A 27001-nucleotide genomic window follows, 5' to 3' on the forward strand; every position below is an offset into this window, starting at 1 on the left:
ATTACAAGCGAGAGTAACGGCATGTACATAACATTTATTTTTAACAATAAGATGCCGACTTTAGCCTTAGATTTATATTTTAGATCGCGTCCATCGTGTTTAGCTGCTGTTAGCTCGATTAGCTGCTATTTGAAAATGGCGGTCGCAAGTTTCTCTTCAGTCTTGTTGGCCACGGTAACCCCGCCCCCAGCCTCTGACGCAAGCGGTTCTTTCTTGGCTCCGTTCTAGACCCTGCAATGATTTGGTGCTATCAGGAGTTCTGCTGGCGATGGTCCGTGATGCAGCGGTGTGACTCTGTAGGCCAACAGAGCCCTGTATGGGTCAGCATTTTTCTTCAATAGGCCCTTGACAGTCTTCACAGCCCTCTCTGCCTCTCCATTGCTCTGTGCAAAGAATGGGCTGCTGGTCACATGTCTGAAATCATAGTCCGTGGCAAATGAGGGGAAAGTGCCTGAAGAAAACTGAGGGCCATTATCAGTTATTAGTACTTCAGGAACCCCATGTCTAGCAAAAATGGATTTAAAGCCATTGATAACTCCTGCTGATGTGGTTATTGGGGTTTTAATTACTTCAATGTATCGAGAATAGTAGTCTACTAACAATAAGTAAGAGTCATTTTCCCAATAAAACATATCAGCTCCTACTTTCTGCCAGGGCCGCTGTGGTAGCTCTGAGGGTATCATTGGTTCTGGGTGAAGTGGTTTGTTTTTAGCACACACCTCACACTGGGCCACCATTCTTGTGATTTGAGCACCCAGTCCCAGCCACCACACTGACTGCTGGGCCCTCAGCCTGCATTTTGGTTGTCCCCATATGTCCCTCGTGTAGTCTGGACAGCATTTCCTTCTGTAATGTCTCTGGTATATCCGTTGCCCTTTCATCAGAAGGTCACCATTCATGTGTAGCTCACTTTGGTGGACCCAATAGGGTTTCAGTTGCTGGGACAGCTCTTCTTGCCGTGGCCACCCTCTCTTGCACTGTGACATCAGCTGGCTACAGATAGAATCCCGCTGTTGGTGCTCAGCTATCTGTTGAAGTTTAGACTGGGATGCAGGTAAGTTTTCGCGTATAATATTGATGAAGACCTGCACTTTCCCTTCCAGTTCTGCCTCTTCTTTGGTCAGTGGCCGTCTCACCGGGGCCCTGGAGAGTGCGTCTGCTGTGATGAGAGACTTCCCTGGCACGTAAATTATCTTGTACGTGAACCTCAGCAGTCTGAGACGGAATCGCTGAACTCTGGGAGGTAAGTCATCCAACGCTTTTGTCCCCAACAAGGCCAGTAGTGGTTTATGGTCTGTCTCTATCGTGAATGGTAGGCCTATGAGGTATGAACTCAACCTTTCACATGCCCAGGTGACGGCCAATGCCTCCTTTTCAACCTGGGCATAACGTTGCTCTGTTTCAGAAAGGCTTCGAGAGATGTAAGCGATTGGGCGCAACTCCATGTTATCCCATCTGCAGACACTTTTGTTTTGGCTTGTGGTCTGTACTGAGCCAACACTCTCTGTGATGCCAGCTCCTTTTTGAGGTTTTCAAATGATGTCTGTTGCATGTGGCCCCAAGACCACTCATTGTTCTTTGACAGCAAATCTCTGAGTGGTTTGGTGGTGTCTGCAAACTGAGGGATAAACTTTGCTATGTATGTGACCATCCCCAAAAAACGCCTAACATCTGCTGTATTCTGTGGGATGGGCATGTCTGTGATAGCTCTGATTTTCCCGGGGTCAGGTTCAATGGCTCCCGCCCTGATTTTGTGCCCCAAAAACAGGACTTCAGGCTGTGCAAAGGTGCACTTTTCATTTAGTGTTAGACCCGCCTCCTGGAGACATGTCAAAACAGCTGTGAGCCATTCATCGTGTTGGGCCCTATTCTCTACACATATGAGGATATCATCTGCATGGCATATCACTCCGCTTAGCCCCTCTAAGAGCTAGGACATGCGTCTCTGGAAGTGTTCTGGCCCTGAGTTAATTCCGAAAGGCAGAACATTAAAACAAAATCGGTCAAAGGGGGTGATAAATGTTGTGAACTCCCTGCTCTCCTGTGCTAAGGGTATCTGCCAAAACCCACAAAGTGCATCCAGCTTTGTGAACACCAGTGCACCATTCAGCTGGGCTAATGATTGCTCCACTGAGGGTAATATGTGTCTTTCTCTGCACACTCCCTCATTGAGTTTGGTCAGGTCAACGCAGATTCTTATCTTATCTTTGTGGGTATCGCGGTCACTGCTGCCTCTGTGTCTAATTTAAAAGAAACAACTTCCCCATTAATTTTGATGTCTGAGTACCAACCAGCACAGTCTGCCTTCACCTCACCCAGGAAAAGGCTGTCCTGGTAGAGTTGCTCCTCCTCATCTGCCATCTCATACACAGGCTGCTTGGATTTGCAGACAGCAGCAAAGTGTCCTCTTCTGTGACATTTCCTGCATTCAGCCTCCTTGGCCAGGCAATCTTTCCAACTATGAAATAGCACTCTTTATGGCATTTATGGCACATCCCTGATGTTCCAGTAGCATTATGATGTTTTGCTCTTCGTTCGGAATTCCACTCTTTCCTTCGAGCAGGCGAAAGCGCGTGCACTTCATCACTGGGCCCGCTGCATGTGCGTGATTTCCCGCGCCGCGCAGCACTACTTGCTGCTGTTTTACAGTTTCACTTTGTCTTACTAAGTTCGTAGCTTTAGACAGAGTCAGATTTGAATCTAACTGTAGCTTTTCGGAAAGTCTGATGTCTCTTATGCCCACTACTATGCGATCACGTATCAGTTCATCTTTGAGAGTCCCGACCTTGCAACATTCCGCCAATTTGTGAACTGCAGTAACAAAGCACTCAGCCGTTTCCCCCGGCTCTTGTTTTCCCATGTTAAACCTGGCCCTCTCGAAACCTCTTGTTGTGTTCTCCAATGAAATATTTATCGAAACAGTCTTTTACTTTCTAGTAGATTACCTTGTCCTTTTCTTGTATCGCCGACGCATGTAAGATATGCTCTGCTTCATCTCCCATGGAATATGTCAATGTGTTCACCTGGAATGCCTCATCCTTTTTATCCAAACCAGACACTACTCTGTACCTTTTGAATCGTCTAATCCATTTGGGCCAATTTTGGATGTCTCTGCAGTCAAACTTCTCTGGAGGACTAATGCGAAATGCATCTCCAACGTCAAGCTGCAGAGGGTGGTCCCGTGCATTCTCTCTCTTCTCTGGACATCTTACTTGAGCTGGCGCGTTGATTTACCTCCAAATAGCGGTGATCTCCCTGAAAAGTTCCTTATACTGTCGACTATACTTTCATGTCGAAGGCTGTGTTGGTTTTAACATTAAACACTTCTGACACCATGTCGTAATTTGTACTATAAATGAACACAGACAACGGCATGTCTTTAGCCTGCTGGCATGTTTACTGAACTGTTTCCATGACAACACGCATATACATTTCTACGGCCCCAGGTACGGGGCATCCCGAGGGTCATACTACACCCTCAAATAAAAGGAAAGAATACTATATTATAAATTTAATTGTAATTTTTCCTGAATTTCATTTAGGCCTAGCCTACATAAATGTAAATACAGTAAAACCCAACCTTCGCTTTTGGTTATTGAAAAAGAAATTTGTATATCAAGACTATTTTTCATTCACATAATAAGAAAGCAATTAAACCTATTTCTATTTGTGAGTGCTTTCATTTTTTTACATAATGTTTAGCCTACCCTGGCTGTCTGTTTTTTGTTTCTGTTTTCTGTTCTGTCTGTACATTGACTTTGTTTGTTTGAAGTAAAACACACACACACACACACACACACACACAAACACAAAAACTCATCAGACTCCTCGGTAATCCTCGGCAAACTTCGACATTGAAGTTTCATTCCGTCATCAACCCGGAATTATAGTTCGATTAGTGAAACCACCGACTATGGCAAGATAAATTAATTATGAAAAAAGTTTTCCGTTCATGGTAGACGGTGTAGCCTATTCAAACCACTTAAGTTGAAGTAGAGAAACACTAATAAAAAACACTAATAAAATTACTCCAGTGAGTGGGTTCTAATGCGACAGGAGCTCAGACAGTCTGACACATTATTATGAATTATTAGGAGCACACTTGATCTAAGAATAATATTACTCCCGGATCTTGGCTCATTTGAGCAGGACGAGAACAATTCAGGTGTTTATTGTTCACTTGACTCGCTTGTTAACTGCTGAAAGTTTAATCTTTGGATCAGTCGAATTCACAAATGAAGCATTTGTTGTTATTTGTGACCAAGTTGATTGAAAAGAATCGGTTCAAAAGATTCGCTCATGAAACGTATATCACTGTTGGGTCTCAGAGAAGATTTTGATTTCGAAATAACAAGAAACAGTTTGTTTTTTTCTTGAAATGAAATGGAGGGAAAAGTCTGATATTATGCATTGCAACGTAGTGAAGAAAATAAAGTTTCATAAAAACAAAAATATCATGGCAGATACATTTTCGTCATTTAATTATTAGTAGCTACAACTGCACCCGACATGGCTTATAAAAACCAGTATAACTAGAAGTGTGTCTTGCCCTGTCATTTATATTAAAACGATACTGATATATCTTTTTCATTTCATTTCTCATACTATGGTGAAGTAGCTAAACACATTTCATGAATCATTTAATTCATAATTCAGACCTGACCATCCTGATGTGGATAATCTACAAATACATTTTGTTTAACTGGTGTGGGGTTGTTCGTGCGTTAGTATAAAGACCAGCTTCATTTCTTATTTTCAGGGACATTGCGAGACATAGCCTACTCGGTCCTACACCGACTCCGAACACATTTTTTTTCTATCATGTAAGACACGTGTAGCCCCGCCCAGATCTACAGGCTGCTTTTTTTAGTAGGCTACATATAAACTGTAGGACCCGAGCCCCGCGCCTTTATCACGTGTTGTACAGTACTAGGCTATTTCCGAGAGAGAGAGAGAAACCGGCTAGATGCGACAAGTAGACAAGTAGGCTAATCGTGCACATGAAAAGTTCTGTTTTTTAGTTTGATAAACTTATCATGTCCAGTCAAGAGAAGCGATATGATGGATCGGAGAATGACATTATATTAGTGAAAAAGTGTTGCGATATTGGTAAGTTTGTTATCATGTCTGTTTTCTACACCTTGCAAACATAATGTCATGTCTTGATGTATCGCTAATTTGGGCCTGAATTGTTTCATTGCAGAATGGCAATCCTCTTTTTCATCTATTTCACCTTTTCATCTACACCTTACAGGCAGACGATTAGGCTATTATTTATTTTCAGCTTTCTCTGAATTGAGAGCTTTTTTTGTGAACTGCTGGTTTTTTTTTTTTTTTTTTGCATACAACTAAAGTCAAATATTCAGTAAAAAAAAAAAAAAAAAAACCTTCCTCCATTCTTTGCTATTTTTACAATTTATGCAAGCCTATTCCCAAACCACAGGTGTGTTTACGTCACTAAATAGAGAACAAACCTGACATAAGACTAAATGTTGGCAGTGTTTAAGACATGTAATTTCCCCTTCAGATCCATATGATGATGATCCAGATGTTTTAAGAGCTCGATTATCCTGTGGTCACATCACTGGTCCACAGACACTGACTGACTACTGCAGAGTACAGCTGACTGATGTAAGTGTACTTTATCTGACCAGTTTTATCAAAAAGTACGAGGAGGATTCGGAGTGATTATAACGTTTGGTGCTTGGGTTTTGGTACTTAAATATAAGTACATTCTTTTACCATAAATATACAAGTCATGTTAAGATGATCTGGATAAGTTTGGTAACTGTATCATTTAGCAAAATAAATCTGTGTTGGTGGCATTAGACATAACAAGTGGTCCTATATGTATTCAAAATATGTATCAACCCCTTTGCTGCAATTTATTTAGAAGAAATCTTACTATTAATTAAACTTAAAGCTTCATTCAATCTCAATACAAGAAGTGAGTCTATAGCACACTGGTCGAATGACTTTGAGTGTCACAGATTCCCTTTGTTTGGATTTATGTTAGTTTTGCACTGTCTAATCTGTCGTCATGGACACTAATGAGATTTGTTATTCAGCTCAGGTGTGTGTATTTAATCATCCTAATTTTCCTTTGTATTTAAATTCCCTTGTGTTCAGTTCTGTTTGTTTGGGTCTCATCAGTATATGGTTTTGTTTGTTTGCCTACCTTTGGAAATACCAGTGGAAACCAAGGCTATTATAGTTTTGCATTTTTAAATTGTTTTTTATTTTAATAACTTTTTCAATTTTGCTTTAAATTTCTGTTTAGTTTTAGTTAGTTTCATTAATGGTTATGTTAGTTTTAGTTTAGTTTTTATTTTGTGAACACATTTCTATTTAGTTTTTATATAGTTTAGCAGAGCAAACAGAGACCAAAGCAAGACATTTTTTTAAGCAAATTTTAATGTTTGCACAGATTACAGTTAACTCTTGTGCAATCATAATAATAATTAAAATAAAATAATGGTTTGAGATTGAACAAACAACCAGATAAATGCAACTTAACAGTAAAAATGATAAAAAAATCAGCGGTTAATTGCCTCCGCTAACTTCATGTCATGTGCATGAAGATCCATATACAGGCATTTCCATAAACAGCCACTGGTCAGATTTTTCGCCACAATAAAGAGTTTATTAATTACGAAAACGATTTTTGATTTTTGCTAATTATTATTTTATTTCAGTTAGTTTTTCAGTAACTGTTGTTAGTTTCGTTTAGTTTTAGTTTTTAATTTATTATGAATTTTTCATTTTATTTCGGTTTACAAAAATGTTTTAGACCAATAGTTTTAGTCTTAGTTTTCGTTTACAAAAATAACCTTGGAGGAAACTATTAAAAGTCTTTAAAACATAACTTTCAACGCACTTAATGTATTTAGTACGATTGTTTTGACCAATTAAAACAACGCCACGTTACCCCACATACACATGAACGAATAGAGCGGATGTGGCCAACTGTGGTGTATAAGCATAATAAAAGCTCTGCTGCTCTCAGCAGATATGGTCATGAAAAACCCAGGCGGGCAGTGTTTCATATTTTATTGAAGGTTCCCCGGGCGCCGCCATTGATTAGCGGACCCCCACCTGCTGTTAGCATGCCATTGACTCCCATTCATTTTGGCGTGATTTTGACAGCGAATAACTTTACATCTGAGGCGTTTAAAGACTCCATATGTCCATTTTTTATTTCTAAAGAAACACGAAAATGTATAAAAGGCTCCATTACCTTGTATCTTACGTTATGGCCCCGTAGAAGCCGTTTTTGTAAAAATAGGCTAACGATTGCGTCATAACCACATGACTCTCTGTCGCACAGTAGAGAGATTACCGTATGGACAGGAGGAGAAGCTCACGAGCAATCGGGGGGACGTGGAGGCAAAATGACAAAGTAATTAATCAGAATACTTAGCAAAAGTTTCTCCTTCTCCTAGCTCATGGACAGCCCCTACTCACACTCTCCGTCTCTGCAAGTTTCGGAAGGGAATGATTCAGATTTCTCTTGGCACAGCTACTAGAAGACAGACGGGCTGCTCACGTCACATCTACGTCGTCAAGCTCAGTGTGAGTCTGCGCAGTATGCTCGACCCCCAGGAAGTCAGTGCTTCTAATTGACTTCACTTGTCTCCGTTGAAACCTATGGGGTCGCTGTGTCCATTTCTTTTACTGTCTATGGAAAAACCTGGTAAAGCCATCGACATTTAGAAAAGCAATTTCCAGGCCTGGAAAAGTTTTGGAAAATAAATAAACCCAGAAAGTTTTGGAAAAGTCATGAAAATTTGTTTAAAATATTTATATAATAGAATATATGTTTAATTGATAATATAATATTGGTTAAAACAAATTGCAATACTTAACGTTCTTTCCATCAGATTTAGTTTTGCAGCGTTGAGCATTATAACCAATCGCACACGTTTCTGTTGAGCTTATGAATGTAATGGCCAATCAGAGGCGCTCAGATTAGTCATCACTATAACAAAGAGTTTTGTTCAGTGAGCAAAAAAAAATGAAGCTTGCAAATTCTCCCATCATAAACAACAAAGTGCAGATTGGATGTAAGAGATTAATGTCGCGTTGTAGTCAGCTTCCGGGATTTTAACGGGAGTGGTGAGTGTGCTTAAAAGAGCATATTGCAGGAAAAAAAAAAAATCAAAATGAATAATATAACTGTGTATGAAAATACCATATGAAAAGATAATGCAGGATTTAAAATGTTTTAAAACGACATAAGGACACCAATTTAGTAGATAAAGTGAGTGTTTCTTTGGCTGCTCGTAAAAACGCTTTTTTTCAACATCGCGTCATTTTACGTCACACGAGGGAGATATGTGTACTGTGCTCTGCCGCAGCTCAGTGCAGAGTAGGTTGGTATTCAGTAAGAGCGGTCATGAGTCAGTGTGTTTTCACTAGTTTTTGTATTTCAATTTATCATCGTCATGGTAAATTATTGTGTTTGTGGAGCTTGCAAAAACTCCAGCCTGTCAGGACATCGAGTCCACCGGTTTCCTAACAAGAAAAAGGACGGTGCTATCCTTCGTGCCTGGGTGCGGTTTGTGCAGGTGAAGAGACGGTTTCTCTTCCGCATCGGCTTCGGAAAACCCGGTCGTGTGTAGCGTTCACTTCAGATCAGAGGATTACTTGAGTATGTTTTTAGTAAAATACAAATATACTCAAGTATAGTTTTTATACATTTAAAGGTGCTCTAAGCGATCCCTGTTGGCGTAACCTCTTGTTGAGGTTTGAATTATTATAAAGACCCTTTAAAGTACACTCACCTAAAGGATTATTAGGAACACCATACTAATACTGTGTTTGACCCCCTTTCGCCTTCAGAACTGCCTTAATTCTACGTGGCATTGATTCAACAAGGTGCTGAAAGCATTCTTTAGAAATGTTGGCCCATATTGATAGGATAGCATCTTGCAGTTGATGGAGATTTGTGGGATGCACATCCAGGGCACGAAGCTCCCGTTCCACCACATCCCAAAGATGCTCTATTGGGTTGAGATCTGGTGACTGTGGGGGCCATTTTAGTACCGTGAACTCATTGTCATGTTCAAGAAACCAATCTGAAATTATTCGAGCTTTGTGACATGGTGCATTATCCTGCTGGAAGTAGCCATCAGAGGATGGGTACATGGTGGTCATAAAGGGATGGACATGGTCAGAAACAATGCTCAGGTAGGCCGTGGCATTTAAACGATGCCCAATTGGCACTAAGGGGTCTAAAGTGTGCCAAGAAAACATCCCCCATACCATTACACCACCACCACCAGCCTGCACAGTGGTAACAAGGCATGATGGATCCATGTTCTCATTCTGTTTACGCCAAATTCTGACTCTACCATCTGAATCTCATCAGACCAGGCAACATTTTTCCAGTCTTCAACTGTCCAATTTTGGTGAGCTTGTGCAAATTGTAGCCTCTTTTTCCTATTTGTAGTGGAGATGAGTGGTACCCGGTGGGGTCTTCTGCTGTTGTAGCCCATCCGCCTCAAGGTTGTGCGTGTTGTGGCTTCACAAATGCTTTGCTGCATACCTCGGTTGTAACGAGTGGTTATTTCAGTCAAAGTTGCTCTTCTATCAGCTTGAATCAGTCGGCCCATTCTCCTCTGACCTCTAGCATCAACAAGGCATTTTCGCCCACAGGACTGCCGCATTCTGAATGTTTTTCCCTTTTCACACCATTCTTTGTAAACCCTAGAAATGGTTGTGCGTGAAAATCCCAGTAACTGAGCAGATTGTGAAATACTCAGACCGGCCCGTCTGGCACCAACAACCATGCCACGCTCAAAATTGCTTAAATCACCTTTTTTTTCCCATTCTGACATTCAGTTTGGAGTTCAGGAGATTGTCTTGACCAGGACCACACCCCTAAATGCATTGAAGCAACTGCCATGTGATTGGTTGATTAGATAATTGCATTAATGAGAAATTGAACAGGTGTTCCTAATAATCCTTTAGGTGAGTGTATATCTTTATTATAAAGAATTATTAGCTAGACCCTCCCTCCTCCTCATCTGCGCAATAACCCCCCAAACCCCACCCTACATCCTTCTTGTCGGTTATTGGCTGAAACAGTTTGTTATGTTTTGTGCTGTGAGTTAGCTCTGTTTGTTGCTGTTTGTTTTAGTTGCGTTTGTGTCTGCAGAGACCGCGTTTCTTTACAGTGTGTTTAGGGGACAGGCAGCTAGCGGATGGTGAGGATATGTTTGCGGTATGTGAAAAAAAAGTTTTGGCCTAAAAAACGCGTGAGATCGCTTAGAACATGTCTTTTTAGCTCAAGAGTAATAAATTATCTCTACCCTAAACATACTTATGTCTGCTGGCCTGGAGAGGTCCATGCTCCTGTTTGAAGTGCATATAGGCTATCTGTAGCACATATGGGTTCAGACAGGAAGCCTCAAAGCCTGGGTGCAGAGTCAGGCACTGCACATCAAGTCTGGGGGAAACATTTTCCACTAAGGCCCAGTATGCATCCACCTCCCTGCAACACTGACTTTCCTCAGCTGTAAACGTTGCCTCGCATTTCCCACACAAGCACCTATGGAACAAAAAATTGTATCAGGAATAAAAATATCTCTCTGGCTCTCAACGAAGGCGGTGGCATTTTCTTCCCCTCCTCTCCCATACCTCCCCTGCTTTGCTCCTCTCGTCTCGTCTAGTCTACTGTCTTGTGCTTTGAGAGACTCTCTCCGCACTGCTCTCCAAACTAAGAAATCATGGATTTGATCAACTGGTCTCTGAACGCAATTGACACCATCTTCTCGACGAGAAGCTTGGGTTCGGGGGAACCTGACTGCCCTGCCGGAACGTTCGCAGCTGGCTACACGATGGACGCATGGGAGAGGTGGCGGGTCATGTGTCTGGCGGCTCTTTCCGTGGAGGACATTGAAGATATCTACCTATTCGGAACCATGATAACAGGTCTTCTGCTGATTGGATTAGGCATTGCCCTGGTTTATCGAGGAATGAAGAAGACGGTGACAGTGGTCCACAGCCCAAGGCTGCCCGTCATGATTGAAGCAGTGGGCAGAGCTGTCAGAGCACTCAGACTGGGACTATGAACCACAATATGGAAAACATCATGGAGAAGCTCACAGCTTTGCAAAGGCAAATGGATCGGTTCGGAGACCAAAATGGACCAGGAGAATAGTCGTGTAAATTGGTATGCGGCTACTCGCCCCAAGACCAAACAATCCCAATCTTATCTGTTTTCGTCCCCCCTCTACCAGCACTGGCCTTGGCCAAGGCTGCTGCTGCAACAACAACTACCCCGGAAGAACACTGCAGTGAGACGCTCTTGTGTTCCTTCCCCCACTCCCCAGTGACACCTGCTGATTGTTGACTCTGTCTGGGACCTGATCAAGGTTGTCTCCATGGCAACTTGCTGTGTATCGCTATGACAGTCCTGCGGACTGAGGCACCTAGGTTATAATGCCAGGCTTAGTGACTCTCCAGGCCTACACATACATGAACTCTTACATATAGGGTTAGGGTTAGGGTTAGGGTTAGGGTTAGGGTTAATTTCACGATTGCAGATTGTCCAAAATGCTGCAGCTCGGTTCCTTACTGGGACAAAAAAGAGGGAACATATTGCACCTATCCAGGCCTCTCTCCATTGGCTCCCTGTGAAACAGAGAATTGACTTTAAGGTTTTAACTTATGTGTTTAAAGCTCTAAATGGACTCGCCCCTAGTTATATATCTGAACTTTTAAGTTCATATTCTCCTCAGAGATCACTTAGATCGTCATCTAAGTTATTATTAAACGTCCCAAAAACCCGTCTGAAAACAAAGGGTGATAGGTCTTTCTCAGTTTACGCTCCAAAACTATGGAATACACTTCCACTGTCAATTAGAGCTTCCCCTACATTAAAAGTTTTTAAAACATCGATTAAAACGTACCTTTTTGCACAAGCATATTAAAATGCGTCTAAATGCTGTATGCATTTTTGAAATGATCATGTAATTGCACTTTTTTGTGTCGTTACTAGGCTCTTTTATGTGTTTTTGGTTTGAATTATTTGATATGCTATGTTTTAATTGTATGTGCATCTGTGCTGAGATTGTAAAGCACTTTGGTCAACATTCGTGTTGTTTTAAGGTGCTATAGAAATAAACTTGACCTTGACCTTGACCATATATATATACAGATATGCAATCACTACACACTCTCCTTTCTCATGTCCACTATCATTTCTTCGTCTTCTCCGTGTTGAGGATGAGATTATTGTCGCCGCACAATGACACCAGATTGGCCACCTCCCTCCTGTAAGCTGCCTCATCACCGCCAGCAATACGTCCTATCACTGCGGTGTCGTCCGCGAACTTCAGGATGATGTTATCCTTGTGGGAGGCGACACAGTCGCAGGTGAACAGGGTGTAGAGAATGGGGCTGAGTACACAACCCTGTGGTATGCCAATGTTTGTGATGATTCTGGCTGAAGTCCTATTACCGATCCTGACAGACTGAGGCCTGCCAGTCAGGAAATCTAGGAGCCAGTCGCAGAGTGTGGCGTGCAGACCAAGTGTAAACAATTTATAAATGAGTTTATGAGGAATGACCGTGTTGAAGGCGGAACTGTAGTCGATGAAGAGTATACTTAGGTATGAGTCCTTATTTTCCAAATGAGAGAGGGAATAGTGCAGCAGCAATGGCATCAGAGGTGGACCTATTGGGCTGGTAGGCATACTGCAGGGGGTCAAGAGTGTCTGGTGTGCTGTTCTGAATGTGGGCCAGCACCACTCTCTCAAAACATTCCATGATGATCGGAGTGAGTGCCACTGGCCTATAATCATTCAGGCAGGTGCGTGTACTCTTCTTAGACAGGGGGACAATGATTGTGGTCTTAAAGCACGAAGGAACGGTGCACTGGCTGAGGGAGAGGTTGAAGATGGAGGTGAGAACATCAACTAGCTCGTTGCCACATGTTCTGAGGGCCCACCCAGGGATGTTGTCTGGTCCTGCTGCTTTGCGGGGGTTGATCTTCCTCAGAGCTTTGTGTACCTGGGTTGTTGAAACGGATGGTGGAGGGAAGGCGGGTTGGGTAGTCCATGTGTGCGTGGGCCCTCTTTCTGCAGTGTGGCTGGGGGCCTCAAAGCGGGTGTAAAAAGTATTGAGATCGTCCGGCAGGCTGTCTGTTAAGATGATGTTGTTGGTGGTAGTTCTATAGTCCGTGATGTGCTGCAGGCCTTGCCACATCCGCCCTGAGTCAGCAGTAGACTAGAAGTTATCCAGCTTCTCTCTATACTGCCTCTTGGCCGCCGTGATGGTTTTCCTCAGTCCATACTTCGCAGCTTTGTACTCGGTCTCATTGCCTGATCTAAATGCAAGAGAGCGAGCACGCAGCATGTGACGTACCTGAGTGTTTATCCAGGGCTTCTGGTTTGGAAACTTCCTAATTTGTATGGTGGGCACGATGTTATCGACACAAGTGCTGATGTACCCAGTCACATACTCAGCATAATCCTGTACACTGACGGAAGAGTCCTCCAGGGTGGCTGCAGCCTCAAACACATCCCAGTCTGTCAGGGCAAAACAGTCCTGCAAGGTACTCTCAGTCTCTGGGGTCCATAGTTTAACCTGTTTGGTGACAGGGTGTACTTGTTTCAATCTTTGTCTGTAAACAGGGTACAGGAACAAAGAGATGTGGTCTGAATGTCTGAAGTGGGGGCGAGGTGCAGCCCTGTATGCACCACGTATATTACTGTAAACATGATCGAGAGTGTTCTTATCACAAGTGGGAATGTCCACATACTGGTGGTATTTGGGGAATACAGTCCTTAAGCTACACTGGTTGAAGTCGCCAGCAACAATAAAAACAGCGTCAGGATGAGCCGTTTCTAATAAGCTGATGACGTCATGGAGTTTGCTGAGTGCTACCGTGGGATTAGCTGTATGGGGATGTAAAGAGCGGCCAAAAACACAGCAGTAAATTCCCTCGGTAGGTAATACGGCACTTCAGCAATAAAAACTCCACATCTGGGGAACAGTATTAATCAGCCGTCCGTATATCTCCACACCACGAGTTGTTGACAAATACACTCACACCTCCCCCTTTAACCTTACCGGACGCTGGCGAAATAAAACTAGTAAAAACAATGTGTCGTGAGTTGGCGATGTCATCGCCAACTCACGACACATTGTTTTTACTAGTTTTATCTGTTTTATGTATGGACTGTTTTTACTAGTTTGTTCCACCTTTGCAGTGTAAAGATGGCTTTTGTGAATGATAACATTTTATTGGTACAAATAGTATTCTGATTTAGTTCAGTACTTGGTTAAATTTGACATAATAGACAAGGTACTGCATTCATCCACTGAACCCGTGGAGCTGATCATGTGCTGACTGCGTGAGCAAAGTGCACACTTCTTTCTGCACTGCACAAACAGACAGTTTATTGATAAGGACGCAAAGCCTTATCACACTTTCAATTTTAGTTTGTTTGACAGCAATGACGCAAAACAAAACATGAAGAACTTTTATGTTATTATGAGAATAGTTTCTATTTTCTATTTGTGCCAGTCAATGCTGATATTGTGGCTGGCACTGCAGACATTTCATGGAATGTTAGGTCATGAGTATTTGCCTCAAAATTCATGAAAAAATAATGGAAATTTATTGGTAAATTTGTGTACGAACCCTGCCTCAAAAATTAATTCTGTCAACACACTCAAATTTCCATATTCATTCACTGCTGACTCCCAAGGAGATGGCAGGTGAGTTGACACATGTCTTGACACTTCTTCTAAGGCAACCCCTTCCTGTAGAAATGTAAGGTCTGTCCGAGGGCTGAAAATGCCATGCTATATCGGTGAGATAGCCACACAGTGTGTGCCGCGGTGCCATGCCCATCTCAGGACTTGTGTCTGGAGCAAGTGCTGAAGCGGTCTTATATGTATGGACTTATTAATATTATTTATAATAAATAAATAATGAGTAAATGTGATAATTATCAGGGCCAGTATATATGTGGAAAATCTGATAAAATCCCTATTCAGATCAGATTAGTTTAACATGGAGAGGTGGGGTAAAGTAATTATTACAGTACCAGAGCTTCTCAGTGATTTTAGTCCTCTCCAAATATGCCATGATCTCAATAATCATTACGGACAATGTCAGTTTAGATTACGGTGACTTTTATCTTCTTTAAAAATTCTAGAAGAATTACCTCAAGTAATACTAATCCTGTGCGAATAGACCCGCTGTAAATATGTACGTTAATATTCGTCATTTCCTGTTTAACAGTAGTTTTCCACAGTTTTTCAAGTTAAAGAAGTATTCGGTTGCGTTCTAGAGAGTGGAAAAAGTCTGGCAAAACTCGTGTTACCACATACCATTCAGATCAAAAAGAAGGTCAAAAGCACTTGTCAGAGACACAAAACTTCTTTTAGCTTTAGGGAAGTGCCTATTACCAACATAATCCAATCAGAATTTAATTAACAAATTGTTCAATCAGACCTAAATTACCTCTCCCCTCACATTCACCCCCAAATAACTACAATGAAAAGTCCTGTACCGCTGGAAAAGAGAGTTGCTATCACACTCTATAAATTAGCAAGCAATATGGAGTTCCATGATGTGGCCAGTTTATTTGGAGTTGGTATCAGCACAGCATGTGACATATTTTGGGAGGTGTGCAAGGTACTTCGCCAAATTGGGAAGGAATATGTGACAAGGTCAAAAAGTGAGGCAAAAATGCAAGCTCTCATTGATGGTGTTGAAAGCAAGACTGGATTCCCTATGTGTGGGGGTGCCCTAGACCAGCCATTCCCAAACTGTGGTCCGCGGACGACAAGTGGTCCGTGAGGGTACTGCAGGTGGTCCGTGGAAAGGCAAAATAAAATCTAAAGTAATATTTTTTTTTACCTTCATTTTACCAGGAAATTCCCATAAAATAAAAAAGAATATGTAGGCCTATATTGATATAACATTTTAATTAAATTGTCAAGTTATTGTGTGATTACTAAAATAGCCTAGTGGTGTTCGGCCGTGACATTCAAGTTCAGTGCCGTTAGAACCACAACATTGGTTCGGTGGATAGCAACAGGTTCTCTGAAGAGAAAAGGGCAGAGGCAAATATTATCTCATTATCACATCACACGCATAGCCTTTAATGGTGCGTTCACACCGGACGAAATTTCGCTTCAAACTTTTGTTTTGACGCGCGAATTGATACAAAGTGGTCAAGCGTATATCACTAGACGCGGCAGGCGCGAATTTGACATATGATCCCTTTTTGAATTTGACGCGCTCGCGTCCGGTGTGAACGCACAGTTAGGCAAAGGCAGTTTATATGAAACGAAATGTTTATAAATGGAATGAATAAGGCCTGTTATTATTTTAATTTCCAGTTAGTTTCTTGATCTCGCGTTTCTGAAATGTTTTGCGGATGTGCTGTTAAGTGGACAAACTCACTTTTTGAGGACTTGTAAAACTGAAGATTAATAATCCCCTAAAATGGCCAAAGGTTTTGAAATGTTGACTATATTCCAGTGTTCTTATTACTGTATAGATTTCATACTCCATTGCTATGGAAATAAGCCTGTTGTTCAAATGAACCTGATTATGCCCTCGGGCGTTTGAGTAAATAAATAAATAAAATATGTGGCAGCCGTTGTGTGCAGTAAACTTTCTTGTAACAAGCCTGTTGTACTGATGTGATGACCAATGATAGTTTTAGAGCTAGTAAGCCTATTTAGAGGTGCAGATTAATTCAGGTAGGACTCTGTGTATGTAGACATATTTTATTATGTGTATTATGAGGTGGTCCGCGAAAATTCTTGATTACAAATAGTGGTCCACACACACAAAAAGTTTGAAAACCCCTGCCCTAGACGACACACATCATTGCACCTTCAGCATACCACACCACAACTGTAAAGGCTGGTACGGTATGTACAGTGTGCTGTTTCAAGGCCCTGTAGATTGTAATTACAAGTTCCTTGACTTCAGTGTTGGTTGACCAGGGAAATCCCACAATGCTTTAGTGTTTGAATGTTCTAGCCTCTCCCAAAAGCTTGACAATGGATCATTCTTTCCAATAATAACAAGAAAGACTAACAGGGTTGATATACCTGTTTTTATTGTGACCGACTCTGCATGCAATCGAAGCAAGAATGTTATGAAGCCTTTCCCTGAAGGCAGAGCAACTGCTTCGCAGCGCAGCTTTAATGAGCACCTGAGTCGGGCACACATGTGGAGCATGCATTTGGACGCCTTAAGGGCAGATGGCAAACTGATGCAAAGGAATTACTCGAGGACAAGCAACATAAAATACATTTACAGCATGTATTGTGCTACACAACTTCTGTGAGAACTTCAATCTGCAATTCATCAACGCCCCGCTACACAGAGTTGTGAAATACTTAGGCAGCCACAGGAACAGATCAACGAGGATGCCATTCAAACTCAACTCCATGAAGTCATCCGCGAGGCTTTAGAGGTTTTTATTAATCAGATGTCATAAAAACACTGACTATAAATCCAGCACAACAAAATCTAAAGTGACCAAAACAATTCAGGAATACCTCCTGACAACATTGACCAAGTTCTGAAGACAAAACTTCTGCTACACTTTTGCTACTGGGCAGCAGTCATTTAAAGGGATAGCTCACTTTGAAATTAAATTTTGCTATGTTTTAGCTTACCTCAAGGGCATCCAAGATGTAGGTGTCTTTGTTTCCGCAGTAGTTTCAATTTTGATATTTTTAGGTCAAACCGTTCTTGTCTCTCAGTCAGATCATGCAGGTCTATGGTCACTGGCTCAAAACACAAGCACAGAGTCCAAATTAAAACAATTCCCCATCGTCCAAATGAAACAATTCCCCATCGTAAGTACACATTGATGGCCTAAGACACGAAACGAGCGGTTTGTGTGAGAAAACGAACAGTATTTATATCGTTTTTATCTTTTGTACACAGCCACGTCCAAGTGATCTGGTGCAGACTGGTGCATAGATACACAAGATTTCGCCTTGGCTACGGCAGTTCTTAAAGAATGCCGTAGCCAAGGCGACATCTAGTGTATATATCTATGCACCAGTCTAGGTGCACCAGTCTGCAGGATGCGCGCGCCCTCAGATCACTTGGACGTGGCTGTTTATAAGAGGTAAAAACGATATAAATACTGTTCGTTTTCTCACACAAATCGCTCATTTCGTGTCTTAGGCCATCAATGTGTACTTATGATGGGGAATTGTTTAATTTGGACGATGGGGAATTGTTTTAATTTGGACGATGGGGAATTGTTTTAATTTGGACGATGGGGAATTGTTTTAATTTGGACTCTGTGCATCCTCTTTGAGACCGTGACCATAGATCTGCATTATATGACTGACAGACAAGAACGGTTTGACCTAAAAATATCAAAATTGAAACTACTGCGGGAAAAAAGACACCTACATCTTGGATGCCCTTGAGGTAAGCTAAAACATACCAAAATTTTATTTCAAAGTGAACTATCCCTTTAAGAACAGAACAGTCCTATCAAGTTCTTTGAGGAAAAGAAAAAAATAGGCTAGATTCTACCTTTGTTAAAGTAACTTTTTTGTACAAGTTGTACTACAAATACTTCCCAATGAAACTATTATATTGTCAACTTCTGAAGACAAAAGTTATGTACTGCGTAGCTATAATAAAACTTCCATCTTCTTTTAGGTAAAAACTCAACATGCTACAGCTTAGTTCAAACAAAACAGCTTGTTCATAATGTTTTTAATAAATAAATACAATATTCACCATAAAAAATAAAAGTATATCTTCTTTGCAGGGTTTGAAATTCACCTTTTCACTCACTGGCCAATTTGGCTTCAAAATTTTTAAGTTACCAGCCATTCAGAACTTCTACTAGCCAAACAAATGCCTGCCTGGTCATGTGTGGTTTTCCTGAGTGAGGGTCTTACTGCACCATATGTTTGTCCAAGTAGGTCAGCTAGAGTGAAATAATCTCTTGGATGGATGGGGCTGCAGAGATGTCATCTTGACTCGCACAGGATCTTGAATGCTGTCCCTCTTTGGCACCTTATCTGCATCAGTCTCTCCTGTCTCTACTTCCGTCTCTGTAATTAGTGAATCAGTACAAATAGTCCCAAATACAAGCAATGACAATTCTAGGCCGTTGGTTTCATGTAATACAAATATAGTAATTTATATAATTCACCGGTATTTAAAAAAAAAAAACTTTAAATACAATTGGTTATATTGATTGTTTCTATATAAAAATGTGAATGGATTTTTTTTTTCTCGTACTATTGACAAAGCAATCTAATAATGTGTATTGGCGGCAAAGCTTACCTGGCTCCTTGCAGCTTCTGCAATGACTCTCACATAGATGTCCTGCCGTTTGTCCTCAGACAGGACGGGTAAAGCCTTAAATCTTGGACAAATAAAGAATCTCCTTCTGCTCCTAGTACCTCTTGTTGAGGTCCAGGCAGATTTGATTTCTTTCGTCATAGTGGAATCACTGGGGCTCTCTTGTAGATCATGGATCAGCTGCGCATGGAGTGGTGCCACAACTGATAGTGTTGGGGTGTTCTCCTCTGACATACAAGTGTAGCTACCTTCATGGGTTTCATAGCATTGATCATTTCTTCAGCAGATGTTATGTCCGACTCACTGAGGGTGCAGACTTCCTTCTCAGTCTTCCTCACTTCACCTGAGAGGAGCGCTGCACAGATGGCTGTCTGCTGCTCCAGAAATCACTCCATGTCAAAGGCACTATTCCATCTGGCTACCACGTCAGTCATCAGTTTGTGTTTGGGCAGCTGTAGTAGCTTTTGTTTTTGCTGCAGCACATGGCTGGCTGTAGTCCCGCGTCTATAAAAGCTGGTTATGCGTCTCACTCTTCAGCTAAATTGATGGTGTGCGATAACATTTTAGATGTAACATACCGGCCAGCTGAGCTGCTATGGTCATGTTTGACGCGTTGCCTGTTACAATGGTTGGGTAACCTTTTATGTCCCAATCCTCCAGTGCAGTTTTCAGTAACTCCGCAATGTTACTGTCAGTATGGCGCTCATGCATTGCTCGTGTCTGTAAAACGTGTAATCATTACTTACGACTCTGTGGCTCTAGAGGTCCATGCATCGCATGACAGGGCCACTTTCACTGCAAAGTTAAGCAATGTCGTCTCTGAAAGTTGGAGGCGCACTTATATTTTCCGCTATGCTCGCTCCTGCTCACTTCTGAGGCATTGGCCGTATACGACAGGGAACTGTTAGCTTTGTAGACAGAGAGTCAGTGACATCTAAAAGTGTGGAGGAGTAGGTCCTTGACATACACAGAGGAATTTGATGAAGATTTTTTAAAAAGTATCGATACTAGAGGTTGGAATATTGATACATATATCGATTATTTTACTTCCATACATATGCACCAACCCGAGCGGTGTTACTGCTGCCAAAGATGCCATAAGCCCCAGGAGCATCTGACATTGTTTCAGTGGGACCGCAGTTTGTTAGCAAACTAACAAAACTAACAAACCCTAACCCTAACCCTTACCCTGCAGAGAGAAATTGACCACATCCAGGAAAACACAGACGGAAAGGCATCTTTAAAAAGACGCTCTTCATCTATGCTTGCTCTTTTAACCCTCTGGGGTCTGAGGTGTTTTCTGGGCCCTGGAGGTGTTCTGACATGCTCTGACATTTGTGCTTATTTCTGTTGCTTGTGACATTTTCATGGCTAAAGTCTGATTACACTGTATTCAGCACAAACTCTGCTACAATAATATATCAGCAGCATGTATGTAAAAGTGTGTAGTTTTGAGGTGTTTGCTTTTTCATTTTACCATGTTCATGTACAGAGACTCGTGTGAATGTTTGAGACAACAGGACTCATCAGTGGCATCTGGTCCCTATACAAAAAACAACAAAACAACTGTGAACATGCTGATATCAGGAGCAGATGAACGATTTGGGGAAGAAAATATAATTGTGATTTTTCTAGTTAAAATTGGGATTTAAAATTCACAAAAATTGCATGCACATGTCAGAGGATGTCAGAACATCTCCATGGCCTAGAAAACACCTCAGACCCCAGAGGATTAAAGTATGTACGACTGCTGTATGCGAGGAGTGTGAATGATCATGAATATCGATATGTTTCACACCTGGGAAGACAAAAACCCTCCCATAATGGCCCTATCAGCTGAATGAAACTGTGAGGGGAACTTTATTGTTTGTATTTTATTTAAAGCACAGCATAATCCAAATATATATAAAAACAATTATTTTGCATTGGGAAAAAAAACTGCCCTGCCATCAGTTGTCAGTGATGGAGCTTACCATGTTCATGTAGAATATCAGCCCAGTGTGGTTGAACAGCTTGCTGATGTTGGTACAGCGCTCTCAGAGAAAAACAGTTTGAAGACACTCGTGTGAAAGTTTGAGGCAGCAGGACTCATCAGTGGTGCAGGTATCTGGTCACTGTAAAATAAATAAATAAAAAAACAAATAAAATCTGTGAGCATATCAGGAGCAACACTATTATTACATTAACCATCACCAATATTGCCCACTCAAAACTAAAAACAGTATTTTGTAGTCATAGATGCATATATGCTTTCTATGTATTTTCATACATTACAAAATCAACATTTTATATTTTAGATACAAAATTATAAACATCTATGTTTGTGCAGATATCCACGAACACAGTATTTCACAGTAAACACTTATCTAAACATTCTAATCATGTTACAGTGTAAACACTTTTCTTTTATATCAACTGTATTATATTATACAGAACAATCCAACAGACAATATAAAGCCAGGGAAATAAAGAAAAAGAAAAAGAAAAAAAAATTAATATTATAAATCATCAAATATCATCGTGTCGTCAGACACTTAGATTTATTTAGACATGCAAAGTCTACCTGCCTATATTTTTCATATTTCAACATGTTTCACTCTAGTTTACACATTTTAGTCCGGCAATATGGTTTGGTAAAAGTCCAACTAGTACAATGTGTAAAAGTTTAAGAATTAAATACTTGCTCTGAAATGATATCCTCCAGATCAAGCCGTGCGTCGCGTCACATTCTTATTCTTCTGAGGTAAATTCAAGGCTTATTCCTTACAGTGCTTCTTCTTCCAAACTTGTTGAAAAGCAAATGAACCCAATGAAGCTTGATGGTTTGTTTATTGAGGTAATGTTTACAGGTTTGACAACAGAAAGCGCACCCTGCTTATTTTCTTTATTCTACAAAAGCACAAAGGTTTGTTGTTATTGTGAGTGTACACAAATATAAGTATTCAGTTTTGAATGATATATTGATCTTATCTGTATGACCAAAATCGACTGAGTATTTTAAGGGTGCTTTCACACTGGGCTCGTTTGCTGCGGTCCGAGCCCGAGCTCGATTGTTCCCTGCGCCCCCTGCAGTGTTGGTCTGGTTTCACACTCAACTTGATTCTATCGAACCTGGTGCATTTGGGTGCATCTTACGTCATCGCAAACGTGCACGGCACATGATAGAAATCAGAACGCGGTTTAATATATTATGTAAGGGATAATGTATAGGGAGGCGGTTGTTATAGAGAATAACAACCCCGACAGGCTGAACGGGACCCCGACGTGAAGCGGAGCTTGAATCAGCCTGAAGGGGTTGTTATTCGCTATAACAACCGCCTCCCTATACATTATCCCGCTTATTACATGGCTACCTACCAAATAAATCAATAATTTGACACAAAATATCAATTTAAAAAGGACTTTGATTTAAAAACAATTGTATTGCTTCCACTAAAGAAAATAGTCCGTTCCGTCTCTACGGTTGCGTCCATAGCAACGCTCTGTTTTTCATGGCAACGGTCTGTTATACTTTGCAGCGGCTGTTATCAAGAAATAACACACCGCATTCTACATTGGAATTTAACCAAGCCATGTAATACGTTTTTTTATTAATTTGGTGCTATTATGCGCAGCTGAGTGAACAACACCAGTTTATTGTGTCGCGTTTGTTTGTTTTGTCACATTAATTTGTTGCTCTGATTCAACGCGCTATGCGCGAATCCACTACAGGCTCACTCTCGCTCGCATCCAAGGTAAATCATCAACACTGCCATCCCTTACATGTGGTTTATTTAAAGCTGCAGTCCGTAGCTTTTTTGGGTTAAAAATTATCCAAAATAAATTTGAGCAAGTACATAACCAGCCAATGTTCAAAACTCTCTGCTTGCCGTAGCTCGATTCAAAATGGTAAGCTTGTAATAATGTTTTTAATTCCAGTGGTACTGGTGGATTTCCGCGGGAAATTTGAGCATGTGTTTGCGTCATTACGTCACATCTGTCCACATAAAGAAGAGTCTCGGCTAGTAGGCTATGAGTGTGAGGATGTTGGAGATTTACAGCCTTTTCTCACAGCACTTGATATAATTAAACTTATCAATTTGATAGTGGATCCAGAAAGGTTCAAACGACAATCACCAACTGGAGATTCACCCGTTGTGAAAAGCGAAAGACTCGGACTTCAGAGAAAAAAAAGAGACTGACACCGGTCCATGCAAACACAAGGATAACATCGGAAGGGCATTAAATGTAGTCACGCAATGCTGATGTTGCTAACATTAACAATTTGAGAACAAAGTATAATTTGCACGGTTTGACGTGATATGATAAGCGATCGTTAGATTTAATCAGCGCGATTTACTGCAATGCTTTTTTCCCTTTAGTTGGTCAGAACAAAAGTGGATGTTACTTGTTCAGACGACATTTTCCAGTGAAAATTCTTATGTTGGTCATACTTCCATAAAGTAGAATCTGTGATTGCGAATGACAGTATCCACCACCACCAGCATGGTGATTGACAGCCGCACATTCTCCTCAAAACATCGGATTCATCCGCGCTGTGCCGAGGCACAACCCACGTAAAGTTGATAATTCCGCAAATAACTGCAATTGCAGATTTCGAACAGCGATGGCGACAAAAAGGAAAAACTACAGACTGCAGCTTTAACTAAATGCATCATATTCAGCTAAAACGCATGCGCAAGTTACTTTACTTCCTGAAAAAGTGCGCACCCGAGTTCGTGTTGCTTTCACATTCACGTGAACCGCGGCACGGTTCGGGAGCAACCGGACTCAGACCAGCTCCTCCAGGTAGTCTCGGGTTCGGTACCCAAGTGCACACCCAGGTCCACATGACAGCGTTCACATTAGCTATTTTTCATGCGAACCGTGCCCCGTTCTGAACTAAACTGCCAGTGTGAAAGCACCCTTAGTCTCTTTCGCACCGATACGAAAAAAAGTGAGATGATCCCACCGGCACATCTGCCGAGCCCTCTGGGGTAAGGGAACTGGTCTTTTGCTGAAGCGCCCTGGGGAGATCTCTGCATTTAGCGTTGGGAAGAGACTGCTGTAATGCACGTTCACCCACTCGGCTCCGAAGAACAAATCTGAATACAAGTGGATACAAGCCATCTTATTTTATACCCTTATGTCTGAGGGAGTGGCATGCAAATTCTATAAACCAACTCTCATTGGCCTTTAATGAAGTATCAGAGGTGTTTGGGGCTCCCAAGTGTGACCCCTAGTATCATCACATCGAAACAATGTCAAAGGGACTGGAAGATAGGAAACGAGATAAAAACACCAAAGACATTATAAAGATGAGCTCTTTGCCCCTAGTGGACATTATTCAGAGTCTCAAGACAAGGATAATATGCATTTTGAGTAGACACTAAAATGCTTTTGTATTTGAAAATTATGAGAAAACTGTAAAAACATCTTTAAATCAATTTTTTTTTTATTCAGTACACTGCTCTTATGATCATTTGCAGGGTAAAGCCGAGCTGAGATGCCCTGTGTGTAAAGAACAGTGGTCTTACACTGAAGTCCGTACATTAGCTAAACTTACACCTGAAGAACAGCAATACTTTGAAGAAACACTTGCCAACAACGCTACTAGAAAGATAGCAGACATCAAGAATGTAAGTATTCTTCCTTAACATTTACTAAGTACTCATTAAATAAATGTGGGGTAGGCAATTTGATTCATAAACACTTTTTGCATAAATATTCTTCGTCCAATGTGATGTCTACCTGCCTGTTAGTTTATGTATTTCCATAACTCCGTGCACCCTACTCGCGCAGACATCACGTGTCATCAGCACGTTCCATGAGGCTATGCAGAGTTGTAGACCGCCAACGAGCATCACGCCGTCTCTCATGAGGCGCTTTGCTGAATCTGCTTTGGCTGTGTGTGGTCATGTGGTTTGGAGGAGCCGAGGCTTTTGGAGAGCGCTCTGAAATGGCTTTAAACCCTCAATGGGACTAATTATGTAATCACAGCTAGACATATTAAATGACTTAAAATGAGTAAAATCATTTTCCAAAATTAGTTTTCTACACATGAAAATCAACAAGACACTTATTTTTCAGTGTAGCCCACACTTTTCACACGTGACTCGATTTTGACCTGTTTAGACTTCCACAACAATCAATGCTTCTATCCTCCTCATTTTCTGATGCACTGCTGTAACTATCATCAATACTTTCTGATAAAGGTACCACTTTTCCTTTCTGTCTTCTATAAAATTCACTAACATAAACCTAAAACACAAGCAAAAAGGCCATTATACTGTCTGCCAGTAATGAACAATAGTCCAGATACACAGGAAATATGTATGGGATTGTTCATTATTTTATATGCATAAGCTCTTTCTGTCTTCCAGTGTCCTGGTTGTGACTGGATCATCGAGAGATCAGACTCGTCTAATCTCAGTGTGAGATGCACCATTTGCTCTGTAAATAAGGGCAAAACCTTTGAGTTCTGCTGGCAGTGTCTGAGAGAGTGGAAAGGTCCGCATCTTCGATCTGATAGATGTGACAATGACGGCTGCTGCAACAGAGAGCTGGATCTGCTGAGAGATTGTGCAACTATTACTTTAACAAGTGCTGCAAATATTGTGTGTCCAGCTGTTCGTGCTTGTCCAACATGTGGAATGCTGATTAACCACAACACAGAGAGATGTAAAAACATAGTGTGCTCTCGGTGTAAGAAAGAGTTTTGTTTTGTCTGTCTCAAGCTCACACCTGACTGTCTGAAGACAAGTAGTTACTTTAAACCCTGTTCAGGTGGTGTGGCTCCACGGCAAACTTCATTTCCACTTTGGAGAGATAAACAATACATTACAAGAACACTGAATCACAATATTACAGGCACGCCGAATCACAATATTACAGGCACGCCGAATCACAATATTACAGGCACGCCGAATCACAATATTCGAGGCACATTACTTTGTTGGATATGTTGGATACCTGTATGTGTTGCATGTTTAGCTTATCTGCTTCATTTATTAGACTTAAAGTAAGTGTATGAAACTCATTGTGTATTTTTCATTGTCAAGATCCGTTATGCAGTGAAAGAAACCATAAGGCTAAATATTAAAATTATGCAAATAAATTTTTTGGGTGGTATTTACACAGCCAATTTCCCTGCAGACATAAAAGTATTGACAGTGACAAATTTTCTTTTCCAAAGTTTGCTACTTATAATGTTAGTATTATGTTTACATCAAAAATAGTCATAATTTAGAAATAAAAGACATTTTTCCTAGCCTGATTTGAACGCTCTGTTTGAAGGGGCGTGTCTGCTTTGAGAATGCTTTTGAGACCCACTGCTGTGATTGGCTGACATCTTTGCATATGAAATAGCTAATTATTATATGTGAAATTCTCTCTAAAACTTTTAGCACATTTACTATTACAGCTCTCAATGTTAACTAATCGTGTATAGTGTTGATTAAAGTATTATATTTAGATCTATAGCATTATATTTAGATTGTGTGATGAAAGGTTGCAGTGATGACTATTGTAGCCGATCACAGACATGAATGCAGTGATCTCATCATTGTAACTCAAATTCTGCACTCTCATGAATGCTTTAACCTGTTAACCGTTGCCAGTGCGCCCGCGCACTGAAGCGTTATTTATTTATTTAATTCAAAATTACTATCAGATTTAATGTTATACCTTGACAAACTA

The 27001-nt window shown here is 41.1% G+C and overlaps 2 protein-coding genes across 2 annotated transcripts in view; both read left to right on the top strand.

Annotated features, from left to right (window-relative positions):
* The window catches only part of LOC311283504 (uncharacterized protein), a 333540-nt gene that overhangs the window by 108708 nt on the left and 197831 nt on the right, over positions 1–27001 (top strand). The window lies entirely within an intron of this gene.
* Positions 4906–26578, top strand: LOC311283514 (E3 ubiquitin-protein ligase RNF19B-like). Its single transcript, XM_084397976.1, has 4 exons — positions 4906–5109; positions 5528–5631; positions 24793–24942; positions 25687–26578. Exons 1-4 carry the CDS (start codon positions 5037–5039, stop codon positions 26326–26328), a joined length of 969 nt encoding a protein of 322 aa, XP_084254102.1. The 5' UTR covers positions 4906–5036; the 3' UTR covers positions 26329–26578.

The sequence above is a fragment of the Rutilus rutilus genome (assembly GCF_951802725.1).
Source record: "Rutilus rutilus genome assembly, chromosome: 23".
Taxonomy (NCBI): domain Eukaryota; kingdom Metazoa; phylum Chordata; class Actinopteri; order Cypriniformes; family Leuciscidae; genus Rutilus; species Rutilus rutilus.

Coding starts and splice junctions, on each gene's coding strand:
- LOC311283514 (XM_084397976.1), top strand. CDS start 5,037: ATGTCCAGTCAAGAGAAGCGATATGATGGATCGGAGAATGACATTATA. Junction 5,632..24,792: donor GCAGAGTACAGCTGACTGAT/GTAAGTGTACTT, acceptor GATCATTTGCAG/GGTAAAGCCGAGCTGAGATG. Junction 24,943..25,686: donor AGATAGCAGACATCAAGAAT/GTAAGTATTCTT, acceptor TCTGTCTTCCAG/TGTCCTGGTTGTGACTGGAT.